Here is a 22534-nt window from a genome sequence, read left to right as displayed (position 1 = left end):
ATTCCGGGAGGTGGACTAATGAGGAAATGGGAGGAAGTAGCTGATTCCTCTCCAACTTAGAGGCTGTTAAGGCTGTTAGGTCTTGTTGGTCCCTGCCTTATGAAGGAGTTATTGAGCTTAACTTTGATGGAAGTAGTGAAGGTAATCTGGGTCTGTTAGGCATTGGAGGATTATTTAGAAATGAGCAAGAAAAAGTCATTGCTATCTATTCAGGCCCATTTGGAGTAGGTCACTCATTGAGGGCTGAAATTCTGGCTGTATTGGAAGGGATTCAAAAGGCAAAAGAATTGAATTTTTGAAAATTGTCAGTTGAAGGAGATTCAAAGCTTGTGGTAAATTGGCTTTGAAAGGATGAGGATGATGGATGGTGGTGCTGCATCTATGAGAAAAGGAAAGTGATGAGGTTATTACAGGGAGTAGATGTGACATTCAATTGGGTGAGAAGAGAAGCGAATGCATTTGCTGATACATTGGCTAAACAAGGGGTGGGAAGGAACAATTTGTTTTGGGCTATGTTGTAACTTGATTCTTCGTTGGGGAGAGTTAGAGAGTTTATCTCTCTCCCTTTTCTTTGTACTTAATTTTATGGACCAACAAACTATAGGGAGTAAAATGAATTTTGGGAACAGTTGGTTGTGATCAAAGATTTGTGGGATTGCCCGTGGTGTGTAGGTGGGGACATTAATGTCATCAGATTCTCTTTTGAAACAAATAACTTGAAGCAATGTGTCCCCACAAGTATGAGAAAGTTCAATTTGTTGAAGATTGGGAGTTAAAATGTGTTGCCTCTAACTCAAGCCTTCTATACGTGGCCAAACCTTCAGGTTAATCCAAATTGCTCCAAGTTGGATAGATTTCTTTTCTTTGTCAATTAGGAGGATCATTGGAATGGTTTGTCCTTCAAAACCTTACCTAGAGTAATCTCGGACCATTGGTCCATTATGTTATATCAAGAAAGTCCTTTGGGGGCCATCACTCTTTAGATTTGAGAATCTGTGGTTTACTCACCACAGTTTGTTCAATGTGAAAAAGTGGTGGTAAGAGGAATCTCTCAGGATGAAAAGGAAAGGAATGAAATTCTAGGCTTTTTCAAAGCAATGGATGTCAGAGGAAGAAGTCTGGCAGAAAATTGTGAGGAAGCTGTTATCATGGGCAGCTGCAGAGTTAAATATAGAAGGATCTGCCATTTGTTCTCTTTTGGAACTTGAGAATCTTTTTGTATCTTCAAATGGAATAGTGGCCTAATTAGCTTTGTACTTTCCTTTGTACAGCCACTGGTTGTACTTGTTTTTTTTTGTTCTAATGAAATGATACCTTATCTCTTCTCAAAAAAAGATGGAAAGGATTGGAGTTCTTGAAGAAATTGGATTCCTTAAAGACAAAAATGAAAGAGTGGAATAAAGAGTAGTTTAGCAGACTATAAGAGAGGAAAGAGAAGATCCTAAACACATAGAACATTTGGGTAACAAAGAGACAACAGGCTGTCTTGGGGAGAATGATAGTATAATCAGATGGGAATTAAGAGAGAATTGGGGAACATCTTGATGAAAGAGGAAATCTGTTGGAATAAAAGGAACTGTTCTGTTAAATCTTTCCTGGAGAAGCTAATTGATCCAAACCAGTTAGTGGTGGCTTGGAGGGTGAAGGCTCCGTCGAAATCCCTATTCTTTGTGTGGTCTGATAATCCAGGAGAACAGGTCTAGCAGATCTGTTCTAGTGATTTTTACAGCAAAAATCACACAAACTGTTTGAGAAATTCAAGAGAAAGAAAGAAAATAGAGTGAAAAAAAAAAGAAAAACAACTTTCTTAAGCTTGAAGTAATTGAATATCCTCCTTTTTTATCCTTTGAGCAGCAGCTAATAATGTTCTTATATAGGGGTTCTATTTAGGTTGGCATCCAACAAAACCCTGAAATTACAAAAATACCTCTGTCCCAAAATAGTAAGGAAAACCCAAAAATAACCTTATCTAATAGCTATTCTCCCTATACAACTCTTCCTAACAATAATAATCCGCTAGATTAATTGACTGAGAAACAACCTAGGAAATCTTCAAAACAAAATTAAAACAAGAAAATATCTAAGCTCAAGCACAAGAATTCTTCACTATCTTGATCCTTCTACATTTGTCATGTGTTCATAGTTAAGTGCTGCAGCCTCTACATCAGTCCCCTCCATTCGAAGAGGACTCACCCTCAAATGTTGTTTGGAAATGGGTGGATGGTACTTAAAAGAGATAAGCAACACTGAAAGTTCTAGATATAGTGGAAGTAGGAAGGTCTACAACATAGGCATTGTTACTAATCTTCTTCATGATCTTGTAGGGTCCAATCTTCTTTAGCCGTAACTTGTATTGCTCCATAGGGAACCGTTCCTTAGAAACACCATTACTTCATCCCCTTCTTGGAAAAACTTTGGTCACCTATGCTGATTAGTTGCTTCCTTATGAATAGATATGATCTTGTCAGCAAAGTTCTCCGCTGCAACACTATATCTAGTAGATCTATTCACCATGTTAATATAGGCAAATTCTGCTTGTGTAATAGCTAAATCCCATTGTTTAGGATTCCCACTAGATAGACTGTGTATAATATTACTAAAAATCCTATTCACCACCTCTGTATGCCCATCTGGATGAGGGGACGATTGAGCTTGAGAAGTAGACACTCTCCTACTGGTAACAACCTGCTATGCACTGAAGGGTAGTTTGATACCATTACAGCAGCATCCTACACCTGTTGAGACCTCGAGATAATTTCATGTTCTCCCAGGAGGTGTCCATCACCTAGGCCGATTGAGAATTTGAGATCTCTTCTTCCCTACCTGCCTCCAAAGCAGCTTCAGAGGAAAGGATTACAGTCTCACAATCACCTTTATTAACTTCGTCTAATCGTCTTCCTCCAGGAGTAGTTGCTCCCTGCCAAAGCTCTCATCCCCTTAAACCCAAAGGTTTTCTCTGGCCAAACACTCCCAATACTTGAGGTTGAGGAATCGGACTCGTCCGATTCAGAATCTTCCTCACTGAGTTCCACCAAATCTTCCTCTTCTGCTACACCCCCTACCAGATCTGTTTTCTTATTTCTGGGGTTGCGCCTCTCTGGTGAAACACGCTCCTGTGCAGGCACTGGTCTCTACTACAGTGAGCTAACACGATCTGTCTCCTTCTCTGAGTTTATTCGAGTTGGGGACGATGATGGACAGATGGACCAGATTTAGTGTCCATCAGCATCCCCTTTAATCGATCCACATGACCACTTAAAAGGTCACACGATTTTTTCTTCGGCAGGTTACCTGGGCCAGGCCCATTTGTTCCTTCTTTAAAGACCTTTAAATTTTTTATCCCTGTCACTTTATAAGCATCTCGACCCAACCCATCTGCCCTCTCTTGGGCTGCGATGTCTCATTCTTTGGGCACATTTGAACAACTCTCCCCATGGCTTAAGTGTGCTCCCTCTCTACGTGCCCACATGGCCCTCCATCCTGACCGGATGACTCTTGCTTATTTGATATTTGTTTTAGCCCCGTTTCTCCACCTTGACTAATCAGTTTCTTTTTTTGGTGAAACCTGTCAATCAGCCTTCTGCCTACAGCTGGTCTCTGTCAGCACTCGTGCATAAGACCTGTGACATGCCTCCTTTTCCTTTTCTCCTATTGGTTCTTTCCCACTGGTTGCTGGTGTCTTCCCCTTTAAATCCTTCCCCTCCAATGTTTACCATTTTGGTGTAATCCTCGACCAAATTTGAATGAGCCAATCCCTTACTTCCACATAACTACTCTTCTTCAACCTTCTCATCTTCCTTCTGCCTTCACTCCACAAGGCAACTTCAATGGCTGTTACTATCCAGGCTACGTAGAACACCCCATCAACCACCAGTTTAACTGAATGGGGGATATCATCCAGATGCACATTACTTGGACAAATTGCAGCTGAGTAAAGATCTTTAACAAAAAATCCATCCAGTCTTGCCTTACACAGAGCATCTATGGAAGCAAACACTTCTGAGGTTCAAAGATGAAATGACAAACCCAATATCCGTACAATTACTGTCTCTCACATGCAGATCCTTAGAGTTTGAATGAGGGGTCCATTTTGAGATAGTTACAAAGTCTGAATCCAATTTACAGCACATAGCAATAGCATGGAGTTCCATCTCCTCTCCTACTAACTCGACCAGGGCCTTATATTTCTCAAAGGGGGTTAAGATGATAGTACAGCTTAGCTTTAATCTCTTTAATAACTCTTCAGCAATTCTCCTCCAGTTTTTTGGTGGTACTGTAGAGATTACAATTAACTTTTTCTCTTATTCATTCTTGAGCACATTGCAGGCCATTCTACAGTCTTTTGCTGCTTGACCCACAATCTGTATTCCTGCTACTTCTTTAGCTCAACCCTGCCTTACTTTTAAATATTTGGGCTCAGCTACATGGATTCTTTCTTGCCATTTTGCTCTATCAAGACTCAAGGCTATGTGTACCCTACGTTGCACAAAACAATTCAGGATTAATATTCATTATTGATTTGCTAAGGGTTTTTAGGTTAGCTGCCACCCACGCACGACCTACCTCCCTTAACTTGGCTTGGGGCCAACAGGGTAGGTTGAACTAGCATTTGTGGAGTTCAATTTCTAAATAATAGCCAAAATTTACAACTTGTAAGAAAATATATGTACATGTACAGATACCCGAGTTAGACAGACCTTACTTTGTGTCACTATTAGCTGGATGCATACACTTATCTTGATGCAATATTAGTGCCTTTATCTTTTTTCATTTTAATACCAATTATCATTTTGGTGATATATATCTTAAGTTATCTCTTTTAAATTTTTAAGATATTAGAATTTTTTTTTAAAATATTGTTTGATGGTGCATTTTTTTGTGGCGTTATGGCTCTTTTGACATCTCTCTCTCTCTCTCTGTCTCCATCAATTTAGATGGTGTTTGGTTGGGCTTCAAAAGATGAAGCTTGGGAAGCCTGATTGGTAACTTTGTTCTCCAAACCCTTGCTTTTGGTCTCACAACAGTGAAAAATGACTAAAGGGTGTGCTCTAGTTGCCTTTTAGTCACACAGGACAGAAAGATTTCTGGGTTTTAGAAATGGAGGCTTAAAGCTAGAAATTGGAAACCAACTTCAATTGATGCTTCCTGTTTTTGCTCTTTTTTGGGCTCAGCTTCTACTGGGCTGTGGCATTCAAAGAACAGTTGGGTTGCAAAATCTCACCAGTCTAACCAAACAGGGCCTATTTCTTTTCATGAAGTTTCATTTCTTTATGCCTAGACCTTTTCAACTGTTTTATTCCAGAATGAGAGAGCCGAGTTTAGATCTGAATTCCTTGATATTTGTTTTGCACTAATGTAATATTGTAGGTTTCACTGCAGGTACTTCTCGGTGGGGAGAATTTGGTGAAGGGGGTATGTTGTGGGGAGAATGTACTGGCAAGCACTTTGAGTGGTTTGATGGTGATCCAATCACTGAGATTTTATTCAAGGTTCACATTTTAGAAAATCTTTCCTTGGCACCATGGTTGTTGTTAATTGCAATGTTCTCTGAAATCACTAAAATTTTGAAGTTACTTGATTATATTAGGTAAAGGAGATCTATGGTCTTGATCATGATGTTTCCTTTAGAGATGTCACTGTTTCTCCCGAGAAAAGGCCACGACCTTTGCACCTTGGAACAGCCACACAAGTTGGTTAGTTAATTTTTTTTCTTCTTGACTTGGTTCCTATGGTTGTGCCTTTTGGTGTATCTTCTTAGTGTCACCATTTCTCCATCTAGGTGCCATACCTACAGAGGGAATACCCAGCTTGTTGAAAGTGCTGCTCCCTGCAAGTTGTGTTGGCCTTCCTGTACTGTGAGTGATCTCTTTGTTGTTTCATTTCTTATGCATTAAGAAGTCAGTTACCAGTTATCTGTTAATGGTTTGGTAATGAAATAAAGTTAAGGTACAACATTTATTTTTTCATATTCACTGCTCTTCTAAATTTCTGATTCTGTGAAATTTGCGAACTGTAGATATAATACATCTCAATTATGGATGAAAAAATGTTTGTACAGGGAATTCTACATGCATAATTTTTACCAAGGAACTGAGGTTGGGAGGGGGCTGTTTCTAAAATAATTCTTCCCTTGGTGGAAACATTTCTGGGAATCTGAAGTAAAGGCCAGGATTTTCTTTATTTGTTTTATGTCACATATATATCTATATTATATTAGAGGAAAGAGGCCAAGAGTCCTCTCACCTCAACTCTCATGTGCGCCTCCTCTCCTTTCTCAGACATATCTTAATTATCTCTTATAAAATATTTCTTAACTCTCTCTCTCTCTCTCTCTCTTCAATATTCAATATTGTAACCTCTCCCCTCCATTCAATTTTAAATCCCTCTACCCTTTCCAGTAAAGTAGGGGTATTAATTGGATGGGTTAGTCTAGTTAAGGCCAAGCTCATCCTTTGACATGGAGTTGGCCCAAGCCATAGACCGAGGTTGGAGCCCAATTTTGTCAAATCAAACCCCATGTAAGCTAAATGCAACACAACTTAGGATGGTTCAAGTGGGTTTTGTTGGGCTTGTGTGGGTTGTTCACTTGAGTCTTATTACTAGGGGTGATAATTTCTAGGTTGACTTGGCCCTAAATGTATGTATATATTATATAAATATATAATTATTGTTTTATACTATTTTAAAAATAACATATATTTTATACATATATTATATGTTATATAATAAAAGTTTTGGCAAAACCTGGTGACTATAAACAATAATTCATAGAAGACCTCATGCTGAACTTGCACATGACTTTCTATTCATATTAATGAAATTTTGTTACTTATCAAAAGGAAAAAAAAGAATTGATTGATGCAAGTTGAAGGGCCTAGACAATTTAGGTCAGGCTGGAAAAGGCATGGCTTGGGGTAGTGGGAAATGATTTAAATGTTAAAGTTTAAAATGAATTTGGCCCTTGACACCGTGGCGCCATTACTTGGTGTAATGGTAAAATCTCAGTCTGTCAAGCATGAGAAAGCAGGTTCATTCTGAGAGTGGCCACTTTGTGAGAAAAAAATGCCAGAGGTTAGGATTGTATCCTGTTCACCCATTTCTGGACCCCAGATAACCGGGACCAACGTTGGATAATGACTTTATTATGCTGTTGAGTGGTGGAAAAGGACTTGATGGGCTGGACTGACTTATCAGTTGAATGTGACTGCCATGTAATGATTGGATGGCTTGCATCAGAAGATCAAGACCCTTGGAACCTAAGGCATTTAATAAGAGAAATCAAGCCGCTGGTATCTGTGGTTAACCACTCTTTCAAATGGATTCCTAGGTCTGCAAAAAGCCTAGCAGATATGTAGCCAGGGTGGGAGTAAATAATGTTTCGTTGGACTGGAGTATACCTGGTCCATGGAGGGAGTTGTACCAAAATCATATTTAAAGACTTACGAGTCACTTGTCAGCATTTAGCTGTTTGTATATACCTGGTCCATGGAGGGAGTTGTACCACTCTTTCAAAGTCTCCTAGTACTGTTTAAAAAAAATTGAAAAGGATTTGTGTAGCCACCCCCTATAGTATGGATTGTGTTTTGTTGAGCTGATTCAGAAGAAGGACCATTTTCCAGAATATGTAACCATGAATACTGGACCAAGTGGCCAAGTAACCAAAATCTCATGTTGCTCCGAAAGAGCACATCTCTTCCCACTTAATGACGAGAAGAAGCTTCTTTGCTAAAATGAAGTAATAACAAATTCCTGACACTCTTGTTATCATTCTTCTGCATGGTAGAAACAGGGGTGTTTGACAAGATGGTTGGTTTTGTTTTAAATCACTTTTTGCTGGTGTGGCAGTTGTTTTTGTTTTTGAAAAGAAAACCAACCATGTTTTCGGACACCCTCTAGGTTATCGATTTGTATCTCCCTCTTTTTTTTTCACTCTGTTGTAAGAATCTTCTCATAGGATGCTTCATCTTTTTGGTTGCTTTGGTTAAATGGGGATGCCTTGTAGCATGGGCCTTTTGCATTCTTGTTTTGACTGCCCTCTTTAAGTATGGTGGAGCTGCTTGTTTCTTTGTTTTGGGTTGATTTATCTATTACTAGTATGCAAGGTTCAAAATATCGATTCACCTGATACGCCGGTAGGCGTATCGGTAGCTGTTTCTTTATTTATTTTATTTTATTTTTCAAATCTGGTTCAGAGGGGTCAGTTTAAAACTGGTCGAGACCCCCAAACAACCTCTGTAGGGGTGTATTGGGAAGCCCCCGATACGATACGTATCGGATGATACGGCCCGATGCATATCGATATTTTGAACCTTGATAGTATGTTGTTTACTCAAAAAAGTATCATACACATAGATTGGTTAGTACTTTTACAGTAGTTGCTCTGATGTCAAAGTACAATTGAATTTCTAAGTTTACCTTGCTGCTAAGTCCATTTTGATGTTTAGTCACTTCAGTCTGTTTGGATGTGCTTTCATTTTGAAATTGCTGTTGTTATATGTGTGTAATATCCAAGCTGCTTTAGGCAAACATCTTGTGTTGATAACTGCAGTTGTAATAGGTTGGCATTCTTAATATTACTCCTTTTCTATTATGAATTTAATCATCAACATTGCTTGTCTTTTGAGCATTGGTGCTGAGTTCTAGTTCATTTAATGCATCATTGGACACTTAGTTCTTGTGTAGAATTATACAAACATGTTGCACTATCTTTGTTTGATGTAGTATTCAGTGTAGTTATTTTTGTATTTCTTAATTTTTTTAGGTATATAAGAGATCTTCTTCTTAATCCACCGGCATATGTGATTGCATCGGCAATTCAAGGTGACGGGGTTCCTTTTCATGGATTGCTTTGCTCAATCTTTACAAGATGCTTGCATTCATTTTTATTATCAAGCAATAGATTCTTAATATTTGATCATTCAATAGAAAATATATAGTATATATCACTTTTTGATCGCACGGATATGCTTTCTAAATATTTGATGTTTATATCTTTAGTTAGCTCAAAATTATTCTTTGCTAGTCAAAATAGATTGTTTTTTTTTCATCAATAACAGGAGGATTTCATTAATGAACAAAAAGATAAGGTTCAAATACAATGGTGAGGGTGGGGGGGGACTCTCTTAACTCTCCCCCAAAGAGAAAATTACAATGTAGCCCAAAACAAATGATTTCTTCCCACCCCTTGTTTGGCAAGTGTGTCAGCAAGTGAATTGGCACATCTTTTAACCCACTGCAATTGCACTTCCACCCCCTGAGTTAGCCACTTAAATTGTTTGCGTTCGTTGATGTGTCCATAGTCCATCATCTTCCTTCCCTAACTATCCTATTACCATTTTTAAATCTCCTTCGATGATCAACCTGTTAACATTTAGTTCCTATTCTTTTTTCCAATACCAATTGGGCCTGAAAACAGGGCTATAACTGAACCTTCTTCCAACCTAAAAACACCACCAACCCCTGTAGGCCCTAGATTATCTTCACTGCTGCCATCAAAATTGAGCTTGATAAAGCCTGCACAAGGTAGAGACCATGAAGGTTGAACAATGCTTCTGCTTGGAGCTGAGGCTGCTACTTCCTGCCAATGATTCAAAATGGTCTCTATGGGAATGTCAAACTCGATTGTTTTGGGATTAACAAAAGAATTTGTTAGTAGGGGAAGAAAAGATACACAACCTTAGTAGGATGCATCTTAAAATATGACGAAACAAAAGACAAAACCAAAATGCTACAGTCATGATACTTTGGAAGAATGAACCCTATAAAACTCATTTCCAACTCCTCTCTAGGCCATAGGCAAAAAAGTTAGCTGCTGTTGGGAGTTATGTAAATGACATGTTCATTCTCTGTCTTGGTGTGATTTGTCTATGGCATTTGATTTGGGGGTGGTTCACAAGGTCTTTCTGCATTTGAAGCTGTAATTTAACTTGTGTCAGCTTTAAAAAGATAGAAAGAGTGCAGAACCAAAGAGATCAGAGTGCCTTTTAACTTTTATTGGCCTGATGGAACTATCCTTCTAATGACTCTATTATACAAACATTTTTCTAAATTATCTTTCAAGCTGGAGCATATATGTCACTTACAACTCTAGTTTGGTACAAAATGTAATTCATCCTAACCTGACTTAAATTTGTAGTAAACATGTCAGTCAACCATTCTTCAAACCTGACAAAAGACATGGATGTATTGCCACTAATAACTTTCTCTCTTACAAGATGACAGCCTACTTCAATATGCTTTCTTTTCTCATTAACTGATTAACAGGTTGAGTAGTTGGTTCTCCAATGTCCTTAACTAGGTGCTTCAGCCGTATTAGTTCTCAAGCAGTATGAGCCATGGCTTTATGCTTTGTTTCTGCACCACTCCTCACAACCACACTCTGTTTCTTGCTCTTCAAGTGATTGGGTTACCTCCTAGAAATGTGTAATACCTGGTGGTAGATCTTAACTTCGAACTATATAGTCTCTTGTCACAACACACCATGGCCCTCTTTGAACTCTCAACTAGAGGGACTTAAACCAAGTTCACCAGTAATTCACAGTCAGCACAGGGAACCATAAGCACAACCTTCATGGATCTAAATCCTTAGAAAAGTACTTGATTTAAATCTGTTAATTGCATGATTAGAAGATAAACAAAATACCTACTGCAGATCTAAGCTACTCTTAAACCTGGCTTTGCTACCATGTTGTCCAACTTGCAGTGACCTTTAAAGAAGATAGGAACAGAGCAGAAGAGTAGACAAATTTGTAGAGAAACATTCACATTTCCCTCTTCCTGTTCCTTCCATATACTTTCTTCACAGTTTTCAAAAGGGTTTAATAAACATTGTATTGGAAGATTAGCAGGCCCCACATGCAACTGATCATTTCTTTCATGTTTTATTACAAATGGTTTTTTTGTTTGAGCAAAATGTGTCAGATAAACTCTGGAAAGTTGCTGTAAGTAGGTGATTCCAACTTTTTTTTTGTTATTGGAATTTTTAAGTCTATATCAGTTGTAAGCGTGCTTGGGACAAACAGCCAACTGCCACTTATTTTGTTACTCTCTCTCCTATTACTTTATTAATCACCTGGGCTGGGAACAAAAAACTGTTTACCCAATCAGAAAAGTATATTCTTTCCTTTGCTTGTAAACCAGACATAGCCTTAAGGAGCATACCTTAGTCTTGGAAAATCCTAAAGGGATACCATTCATTTCTATGAAATCTTTTAATTTATCTCCCAGTTATCATTATGATTGAATCCTTTTACTCTCAATAAACTGGTCGAAGATATGGCCTCCCAGTTATCAGTTTCTTCTACTTATTTTCCTCCATTATATTTATGGTTGATACCAAGAAGAAATTTCTGCATTTGATCATTAGGGCCTCATGAGTGTTTTGTTCTGCGCAAGTGCTTCATTTGTACATATTCATGCACATATATGTATGTGTGTTCCTTGCATGCTGCTATGTTATTGAGTTTATGAATGAGATGTGCTGAGTTGTATTTATTTTGGCAGAAACATGCAAAATTATGAGTGGTGTAACGTGTTCGATCCCTGAGTTTACATGTGTGCCAGCTGCCAAGGTTGTATTTATTTCTATGTTAGTTTGACAAGAAGAATGTGCCTGTATGTTAGTCCTTTTCTCAAGCTATTCGTTAGTTGAGTATTATTGGCAATTATTTTTTTTATCAGTGTATTATTGGCAATTATTTTCTGCAAACTATGATTTCCATTATAGTTTTTACTTGCATTGTGAAATCCGATACTTAGGGCCTGTTCGCTTGTTCTGAAGTCTGACATCTGAAAGTGCAATAATTACATTAAGAGGTATATTGGTATTAGTGAACTTTTCTTTCCTCTGAACTCTGAATGCAGAGGATGTTGTTCTGAACTCTGAATTCTGACTTCTGAAAATTATCAAATATCTATTTTGACCCTATATGTTTAAGTTTTTGTTTGTATTTTTGGGGTATCATTGGAAAAAAAAATTGTGTGATTGCACTTTAAGAGATAAGAGATAAGAGGAAATGAACAACAATTTTTCTCTTAAAGTTAAAAGATTCCTCTGAAGAGATAAGAGTTAAGAGGAAACGAACTGGCCCTTAGTGGAGGTTGGGTTATGCTTTAGTATGCAAATTCTTCTCCTTATTGGCAAACCCACTGCTTTAGATTCTCACTGATTGGCTTGAGAAAAGGAGCCATCTGGAATCTGGACAACAGTGGACCTTTTTCTGCATTTCCCCTGTTTTGGTCCTTAAATCCTCATGGTGGGGGCTGACCGCTAGTCATTCCATTTTCTGTTGAATTTGTATTGCTGTCCTATGTTTGCACTTCCTTCCCATGATTCCAAAGCCAAATACATATGTGTATTTGGAAATCTTTAGCAACAAACAAGCAATGCGCCTTTGCCTGTCCTCTGGGAAGGATGGGGTAACACCCTTTGAGTGTTTTCCTGTTTTGCTCCTTCCAAGTTCTCTATGTTTTCCAGTTTTCCTGTTTTGGTTCTGAATTCTGCTTTATGTTTTGCAGCTTGTGAAGCTATTGGAATCCAGAGAGGCAAATCATATTGAATTCTGCAGAATCAAGAACATAGCTGATGAAATCCTGCAGATGTATAAAAGCTTTGAGCTATGTGATATTCTAAAACTTCTAATGGATCCTACTTGGGTTGCCACTGGGTTGAAAGTTGAATTAAAGACCTTGGTGCGTTGCTTTTCCAATTTGATTTGTTTTTTCTTTGGTTAAAATACTTTTGCATTTATAGAACTATTGATACGTGGGTACATATTAAGGGCCAAAAGGGAGAAACCTGAAATGAAAAATTACTGCAAGAAATAATATTATTGGCACAGCAAGTAAGCATATATTCACTTGTGGTGCCAAGCTCTATTGGAAGGAGTGACCAGGCTACTGTATCAGATTTTAAATTTGAAGGAATCACTAAATCTGATATGAAATTTTCATGGGTGTGAATCCCTAAAATGTTACATGAATTAACAAGAATCTGATCATGTTTCATTGAAAAGAATTTTTGATGACTTGATTACCATACATATTGACATGCATGCTACATAATAAAATGATAAATAAACTATTTGATGTATCCTTGAAATGTGTTTCATTGTTTGTGTACATGTTAACTGTGGAAACATGAGTATATTCCCATTATATTAAGCTGGTAAATGTTTGCTTTTTTGCACAAAGAATTTTTACAAATGGTAAGTGTTTTTGTTGTGAATGAGGTAACCTAATTCATCCAAAGCTAGTTGGGACAAGACCAACATATCTATAATGCTTTTATGAGGTTAAATCACATTTACTATTTACTATTCTTACCCTTCCTAGGTAAAAGAGTGTGAATGGGTGTCAAATCGAATTGGTGAAGTGATTCTTCTGGATGGTGAAAGTGATCAAAAATTCAGTTCCTTTCTTGCAATTCCAAGTGAATTTTTTGTAGATATGGAATCTTCATGGAAAGGGCGTGTGAAGAGGATTCATGCTGAGGAAGCGTATGCAGAAGTGGAGAAGGCAGCTGAAGCCTTATCTATAGCAGTAGGTTTCCGATACTCTTAATAAATTATCTTGTTAGTTGCCATCATGTTTAAGATACTACTTGAGTTTGTGATACATGTTTGATATTATATGTTTCTTGTTTGCTTAATAGTTTGACTTATTTACACATGTTATTGTTTTTTTCTTTTTCATTATTTGATTTGATCCATGGAATTTTAAAAGCAGCAAAAAGGTAATATCCTTGTTATTCTTTTGGTTGTTGAAGTCTATTGTATTCTCTCTTATCTGTACAAGATTCCTTGTCTTTTTATTTGATTTTCATCTCCTGTTTCACATTAGCTGTATAATTTGTCTTCTGATAAGGACATTAAAGCATTCCTTTATCTTGCTTCACTTTTATCAATTTATGTTTAACGTATATAAGACTGCCACCAAATTCACTAGAAAGATCGCAATCAAGTTTACACAACAACAAGCCAATAGTAGAAGGGAAATGGAATTCAGATGAGGAGGCAAAGCACCATAGAAACTTGATGGAATGAAGAATTTAAAAATATTATCAAAGTAAAACGGGCATTTCATACTGGTTTTCTAAAATAAAGTGTAGAAAACTTGGAAAAATATAAAAACACAGAGAAAGGGAGATAAGAAGAAAATGAGTGAAGTTAAATTTAAGGCAAATGGCAAACTCTATCATAAACTAGGCACTAAAGGAGAGTAAATAGAATTTATTACTTACATAGATCATAGATGAGGGACAAAATACAGAGATTTAATTCATGATAGATACATGATGCATCAAAAAGACTCTTCACAAGAAAATGATTAAATAAAGGAAAGGTTGAAAAAGCTATTTTTTTTTTGAAGAATAAAGAGCAAATTTCATTAAAAAAGAAAAAGAAATACAACAGAAAGGTGATAAGATATCACCCGAAAGAGAAACACAACCAATCGACCCAACATTTAGACATCAACGTCCCCTTAACAAATCCAAAAATACCACACAACTTAACAAACATAAAGGCTCATGATACTAGACTCAAAGCAAAGACCAAAGAATAGCCCCAGGAAAGAAACCCCTTGAACCGAGAGAAACCATCAACCAGACACCTGAAAAAAAACACAACCACTACTTGCAAATAACTGACACCTCACTCTTCTTCCATGAGTGTATCCACCTGGCCTGAATCATCCTCGTTCCATGCCTCGCCTCCTTCCCCAAGAACTTTTTTGTTCAACTTCTCTTCTGTTCTTCTCCTTTCAAACCCCTCAATGGCTTTTCTAGCAAAGTCCCCACCACCCTAGAAAAACAAACCCAGACTCTTACCAATCGTGGCATCTCTTTCCACTATTTTCTGAAGAGACACACATTCTGAAGCGCCATCCTTATCATTGTTACTTTGCAACATCAAATTGGCATCAGATTCAGGACCATCAACACTCACCTTGTTGTCTTGTTGCTCCTTCCCAAAATAGGAGTTTGATGGCTGAACTTGCATCATCACCCCCATGATCATTTTCAGATGGCAAATTGCCTCTTGTTCCTTTCTCCTGTAAACCCATTTGTAGTTTTTTGTAGGTCCTGCCCTGGCCAGACCAAGCTTCAGCCTAGAGAAGATTTTTGTCACATGCACAACATTAGGATTTCTTGAGCTACGTGTTTTTCACTAATCACCCCATTAAAGGACTCCTCTTGAGTCTTGCTCCTTCGATCCAAGTCAACACCCATTTGGTGCCTACCTAGGCTCATTTTGTAGATTTTCGTCCTCAATCATTTGGGCCAATCTAGGCCAATTAGTATCCTTTTCTTCCTCATCATCGGCATGAAGTAGAAACACTTATTGGGCTTTGCAAATGTGGTCTGATCTAGACCCGTTAGCATCATTTTCTTATTGGAATGAAGTAAAAACACATTGGGTTTTGCAAATGTGGCCTGATGTGAATTTCTTGTCACAATTATAACATAATCCTTTTTTTTCTTGCATCAAGCTTGCATATTGGCCAATGCGAGGTGCTTGAAAGGTAAGCTTGGATGGCCATAGTGGGGCCTTAGACTGTGTAAGTCAGGGCGAACTGGTGGAGTATTGAAAATTGGCCTGGTTGGGTAGTTCTCCCATTTCAGCCGGTCAATTGCCCTTCATAGTTTTCAAGGCACCAAGGCGAAGCTAGGTGATTGGGGGGGGGGTTGCCTTGTAGCCTAGTCATCTAGGTGATGGAACTTTCATGAATCCTAGGGTAATTCCCTAGGTTCCATAGTAACGAGCAACCATCTTTGGTTGATATTTATAAGCTTCATATTAAGATATCTAAAATCAACATATTTATGAGAAAAAAAAATGAAAAGAAATTTCACAAAATATAGGGGCTGAGCGCCTATGTTGATTGGACAGAATTTTTAAATTCTTCCTTTCTTATTGGTTCAGGTTTTGAGGTCTTTGAGGGTTGAAGACAGCATATACTGACATATGTGTTGATTGAACCCTAACAAATAAGAAAATAATTAAAAGAAACTAGTATATAAACCCACAAAGTGAATGTTTTGGTTTAATAATATCTATTTAATTATTATAATATAAAAGTGTTTAATAGTGGCATTTACAAGATAGGTAGGTGATTAAGCAAGGTGACTCCAAAGTTATTCCATTCATTCCCTCCCAACCTTTTATATCTTTACATCATGATGAGTACAAGTGTTTAACCACTAGAGAGGCCAGATTAACTGATTGGTTGATACGGCCTCCTCAAGTAAACAAACCACTTAGTGCTTGAATGGTTTAGAGATCTGCTGCCTCTCATGGGCCTGCCTGGTCGACACTGGAGCTACTTGGGTGGGCACTGATTGGGCCAGGGATGGGCTATTATCAGATGTTGACTGAACATCATTTGAGGTCAGCTTTTGTTAGTTTTGGATTTAAATGACAGATATTTCTGTGTAGAAATGTGGATTTTGTATTGTGTCCACTGGAGAAATTTTGATTTTTCTTCTTGAATTTTTAGCACTTCATTTCCATGTAAGTTTCGTTTTTTCTTTTAATAAATATATTACTTTGCAATATAAAAGAAATATTTTTACTTTGTTTGGATGGTTGCATTGCTTAATGTGTTAGTAATGACCTTTTGATCTGTTTCTAATTTGATCTATCCTCATTCCCTCTAAAGATCACTAGCAATTGTTATTTGCTTCAGATTTCCACTAAAACAATTCTTGAACTTGGCATACACTCTTCTGTTTGGGGTATGCAAGTCCTAATAATGGCTGATTTATAGGTTTCCTAGAAATTCCACTTTTAAATGTTATGGGAATTTTTGTCTTAGGTTATGGAAGATTTTCTTCCAATTATTTCAAGAATAAAAGCTACAGCAGCTCCCCTTGGGGGTCCCAAGGGAGAAGTATCATATGCCAGAGAACATGAAGCTGTTTGGTTTAAAGGAAAACGTTTTGCACCCACTGTTTGGGCTGGTACTCCTGGGGAACAAGAAATCAAACAGCTTAGACCTGCTACAGATTCAAAAGGGAGAAAGGTTGGAGAAGAATGGTTTACTACAAAGAAGGTGGAGGATGCGCTACTTAGGTGTGGATTTTCTATTAATAACCTAAGTTGTATATTTTTGTTTAGCGAGTTACCATTTTGTTTTCTGGTTTATTGTGTTATTTGATTGAGTGAGACTTTGGTCTTCTATGTCAGATACCATGAAGCAGGTGATAAGGCAAAGGCTACAGTATTAGCATTATTGAGAGGACTTTCTGCTGAGTTACAGGACAAAATAAACATTCTTGTCTTTGCTTCTATGTTGCTTGTCATAGCAAAAGCACTATTTTCTCACGTCAGGTTAAATCCCATGTCAAGTAACTTCTCTCATGAACCTTAAAACTGTTTATGAACCATCTTTACTTACCACTTTCTGCTCAGATTAATAAAATTTGATGTTTTTTTTTTTTTCTGATCAATAACACTTACATTAATTCATCAGTAGAAAATTTACAAGTGGAAGACAAACACACTTATCTTCCAAAAGTCACAAAGAACTTCAAGAAAGGAAAAAATACAAAGATACAAAGACACTACCGTTACAGCTTAGCCCAAAACAAAGAATCCCTTTCTGCCCCTTGTTTTGCTAAACCGTCAGCTAGGGAATTAGCTGATCTTTTAATCCAACATGTCTTAACTTCCATCTCCCACACCAGCCATTTGAATTTCCTCTTCTCATTATTATACTTCCATAAATCATTTTGATCTTTAGACAGCCACCCTATCACCACCTCTGAATCCCCTTCAATTATAAGTTTCTTGATGTTCAATTCCTTAGCTTTCCGGGCTCCTTCCATAACTGCACATATCTCAGCTTTAAGGGAGTCACCCACTCCAATTGGGCCTGAGAACATAGCAAAGATGACCCCATTATCATCTCTAAAAACACCCTCGATCCCCGATTGTCCCGGGTTTCCCCTACTGCATCTATCAAAGTTTAATTTCAAGAATCCACTAGGTGGGGGGTCCAAGCCACACTCATTACTGACTTGGTCTGCGTGCAATTTGCAATTTCACCCCACTTCCTCAACATGTCATCCACAGTGTAATCTGTGAATATTTCCAAAGATTTCAGCCATTGTACCGCCCTAAAGTGTATGATAGCCCTCAGATCTGCTGGCCCTCTCTGAGTTTTTGAGAATATCCTAGAGTTTCTTTCTTCCCACAGTGTCCAACATATTGCAGCCCTTAGTCCTCTCCACATTGTCCTTCCCCTTTTTAACTGCCACCTGAAAAAGGAAGGGGAGAAAAGGCCCTGCATGTCTGATGAGGGATTGCAACTGCATCCAAATAAGGAGAAAGCCCAATCCCACAATGACCTCGCGAAGTGGCAAGACACCATTAGGTGAAAACCAGTCTCCCCGTCTACTTTACACAGAACACACAACTGAGGTGACAAGCAAGTATTGGGTCTCTTCTTTTGGAGTAGATCACCAGTGTTGATTCTTTCCAGATAGGCTTCCCAACAAAAACTACCAACCCTAGGAGGTATAGCTCTGCACCAAACCTCACCAATAGGGAAAGGGGACAAGGTAGGACTGGTGGACTGACTTAAGACTTTGAAGAACGAAGCACAAGAGAAAATGCCATTGGGGGTAGGTGTCCAAATTCTAGAATCCGCCCTAGTGGGGTCTAAGACAACGTTATCAAGAAGTGCAAGAAGGCTCGAAATACAGTCGAAGTTTGAGTCCCTCAAATCCCTTCTTAGACCCAAGTTCCACCCAATCCCAGAAATGGAAGAGGACGGGGTGGTGATTGACGAGATCGGCTCATTTTTCAAATCAGAAAGGGCATACAAAGACGGAAGCTGATCCTTTAGAGGGGTGCTCCCCACCCGGGTTTGTTCCCAAAACTTTATGGAGTTACCGGAATTCAAGTCATACCTGATATTAGGAATGAAAACTGATAGCAGGTCATGAATGTCTTTGCAAAGAGAATTGCTTGTGATCTTAGCTCTGATTCTAGCGTCCCATCCATTGTGCTCCAGCCTATGAATACTTGCCACTATTCTAGCCCATAGCTTCTCCTCCAAAGGAAACCTCCACAACCACTTCCCCAGCAGAGTCATATTCCTTCTCCTGATACTCCCAAGCCCCAAGCCACCACACGACTTACTCCTACACACTATTTCCCAGTTAACTCTATGATCCCTCTTCTCTTCTCCTGGCTCCCACAGGAAATCTCTCATTATCTTCTCTAATCTGTTAGCAATCTTCAATGGGATTTTAAACACCGACATGAAAAAGATGGGTAAGTTAGCAAGCGTGGCCTTAATTAGTGTAATTCTCCCACCAAGAGAGAGGTAGTTCTTTTTCCAGGATACCAATCTTTTTTCAAACCTTTCCATCACCGGGTTCCAGAAACTCTCTCTCTTGGGATTATCACCTAATGGTAATCCTAAGTAGTTCAGAGGCCATCCCGAAACTTCACACCCCAGCACTTCAGCACTCTCCCTGATCTCTCCCTCCTCCAAATTCACCCCCACTACACAACTTTTCCCAAGGTTAACCTTCAAATTGGACATTTGCTCAAACAGTTGTATCACCGACTTTAAATTCCTGATAAACCTTACATTACCACCTTCACAAAACAGAATCGTGTCATCAGCAAACTGTAAGTGAGTGAGGGGGGTTTCCACCCTCCCAACCCTCCAGCCTCTAATGAGCCCCCTAGAATCTGCTCAGTGAATCAGTTTCCCCAAAACCTCCGCAATTAAAATGAACAAGAAAGGAGAAAGGGGGTCTCCTTGTCTTATACCCCTACTGGCTGGAAAGAAATCTACCACTGTCCCATTCACTAGCACTGAATAATGACAATTCCGGACACAGCCCATGATCCACTTACACCATCTAGCCCCAAACCCGAATTTAGTTAAAACTTTCCTCAAGAACTCCCAGTCCACCAAGTCATAAGCCTTTTCCAGGTCCAGCTTACAGACCACTCCATTCTTCTTATCCCTCTTAAAGTTCTCCACACTCTCATTAGCAATTAAAATCTGGTCTGTAATTTGTCTTCCACTCACAAAAGCTCCTTGATAGTGTGTAATGATATATGGCAGTACCTTCTTCAGCCTCAAAGACAACACTTTTGCAATGATCTTATACAAACTATTAACCAAGCTTATTGGCCTAAAATCCTTCGAGTGGGATGCATCTTTCTTTTTTGGAATTAAGACTATAAATGTAGAGTTCACACTCGGATTGACAATTCCTCTCCTGAAAAACTCCTCAAACACCCACAAGAGATCATCTTTCAAGATATCCCAACAATCCTGATAAAAAGCCATTGTAAACCCATCTGGCCCTAGAGCTTTTGTTCTATCCATAGAGAACACAGCCTCCTTGATCTCTTCTATATTAAAGCTTCTTTCCATCCTTCTCCTATTCTCCACCCCTACATCTGGCCAATCCAAACCTTCTACCCACACCCTTCTACTCACAGGCCTTCTTAGAATAGATTTGAAGTGCTCCACACAGGTCCTGGCAATCTCCTCTTGCTGTACTAACTCAACTCCATCTACTACCAATTTGGAGATAAAGTTCTTCCTTCTCCTGCCATCTGCTAGAGAGTGGAAATACCTAGTGTTTCTATCTCCCTCTTGCAACCATTTACACCGAGATTTTTGCCTCTAGCTAATTTCCTCCTTGTACAGGCAGTCCTCTAAATGTCTTCTCAATTCTCTCCTGAGGACATTGTCTTCCTCTCCAAATTCTCCCATTTCCTCTTTAAAGTCAAGGCTTTCAATCTTCTTCATCAAGTCTCCCTTTCATTCTTCTGTCCTCCCGAACTCCATCAAATTCCACTCCTTGATTCTTGCTTTCAAGAATTGTGGTTTCTTATGGAATCTCATCCCCTCCCACTCCACCGACGGGCTACACTCATGCCACCACTCCCTCACTTTGTTAGGAAACCCTGAATGAAGTAACCACATATTTTCAAATCTAAAGGGGGTAGGACCTCCACACCTTCTTTCCTCCTTACATAACACTATGGGCCAGTGATCCGAGGTCACCCTTGGGAGAGCTCTAGCATCCAAGGTTCCCCAATGTTCTTCCCAATCCAAAGAGAAAATTTGATGTTACTGATAGTATATATATATATATGAGAGAGAGAGAGAGAATCAGTTGCAAGGTCCTATTGAGTGCCCAAGTGAACAACAGTGCTTATGGACTTAAGCTAGAGGCATGCGTACCTAAAACTTAGGCTTTTACCCAAATGATAAGACAGAGTTTTGAAAGAGGTAGGGGCCCAATCGCCCAAGAGGGTTTCCAGAGTTCATGTTGTCATGGGAGATGGTGGGTATTTCTTTATCATGGGCTCGCTTTAAATAGACCAACAACCAGCAGGTGTCTATTCTGGAGAAATTGGACAGTATTGTTGCATCAGTAGAATAAATAAAGTGCTTCCCAAATTTGGTGCAAGTAGCATGCCAAGACCTTTATTTGATCACTCACCAATTCTTTTGTGGACTGTGGAGGATGAACACTTAAAAATCTACCTTTTTCTTTGAGAACTCGTTGCTATTGGAAGAAAGGTTTGTTGGAGAGAATGGAACAATGTTGGCATCGTGGCAAGAGTTGGCCAATCTAGTGATTTAAAAGGCATGCCTCAGGCACGCCTAGGCACATAGGGAGGTGCATTGTATACGTCTCGCCTAGGTCCCAGGCGGAGTATTTTCAAAAGGTGCACCTGGTGTGCCTTGCACTCCAGCCCAGACATGCGTCTTTTGAAGATTTGTGCATTTTTTCTCTTTTTTTTGTGTGTTTAGTAGCTGGCTTAGGGGCTCTGCCACCAGACCCCCAACGAACCCAAACAAGTATATATTATGGTCTTAAATTCTTAATCCCAATGAAAAAAAAAGATTTTATAACTTTAAATGTCTTTTATAAATATCTTTTATTAAGATGAATGAATGAACACTTGCAAATATGGGGCTTTCAAAGTTACAATGAGCGAACAAAGTGTGCGAAGAAAAGATATTTTTAAAAGATACTTAAAGTTATAAAACTTTTTTATAACTATTTTCAAAAGTTGTGCACCTGTTTGGGCTTGCCTCGAGGGGCTTGGTACAAAGGTGGCTCATAGAATCAAGAATGCATAATGATAAACTATTTGAAATAACGAAATTGGGAAAACAAATAAAGAAATGAAGAGCTTATATGCTTGAATATGCTTTTTATGTTATGCTTGATTTTATTTTTAAATTTTTATTTTAAATATGTTTTACATGTTATGTACTTATGTTTATATATTTCAATTTGAGATAATAGGTTTTTTTAAATAGTTTATTCTAAAATTTAAGTTTATATTTTCAATTAATAATGTGTTCAATATTTTAATAATTTGTATTTTTTTAATTTTTTATATTTTTTTGTTCATTTTTGCACCTTGCTTCAAAAAGGTGCGTGCCTCGAGCGCAAAATGTCCCTTGTGCTTTCTTTTCTTTTCTTTTTTTTTTTTTTGCATTTTTCGCTTTTAAAACACTGGGCCAGTCAAGTTTTTGG

At 38.4% G+C, this 22534-nt stretch overlaps 1 protein-coding gene across 5 annotated transcripts in view; it reads left to right on the top strand.

Annotated features, from left to right (window-relative positions):
* Positions 1-22534, top strand: part of MSH1 (MUTL protein homolog 1) — a 73996-nt gene that overhangs the window by 40619 nt on the left and 10843 nt on the right. For 4 of the 5 annotated variants that reach the window (XM_019198674.2, XM_010266551.3, XM_088894825.1 and 1 more), the window contains 9 exons: positions 5368-5489; positions 5588-5693; positions 5780-5855; positions 8762-8820; positions 11503-11570; positions 12517-12690; positions 13333-13539; positions 16816-17072; positions 17187-17330. In XM_019198674.2, coding sequence (XP_019054219.1) covers positions 5368-5489; positions 5588-5693; positions 5780-5855; positions 8762-8820; positions 11503-11570; positions 12517-12690; positions 13333-13539; positions 16816-17072; positions 17187-17330 — 1213 coding nt within the window. The remainder of the gene's footprint in view (positions 1-5367; positions 5490-5587; positions 5694-5779; positions 5856-8761; positions 8821-11502; positions 11571-12516; positions 12691-13332; positions 13540-16815; positions 17073-17186; positions 17331-22534) is intronic. The other variant, XM_010266552.3, reaches the window with a different exon arrangement.

The sequence above is a fragment of the Nelumbo nucifera genome, chromosome 1, assembly GCF_055504915.1.
Source record: "Nelumbo nucifera cultivar China Antique chromosome 1, China Antique-T2T, whole genome shotgun sequence".
NCBI classification, from domain to species: domain Eukaryota; kingdom Viridiplantae; phylum Streptophyta; class Magnoliopsida; order Proteales; family Nelumbonaceae; genus Nelumbo; species Nelumbo nucifera.
Note: the sequence above shows the minus strand (reverse complement) of the source record. Positions and strands in the feature narration are given on the sequence as shown.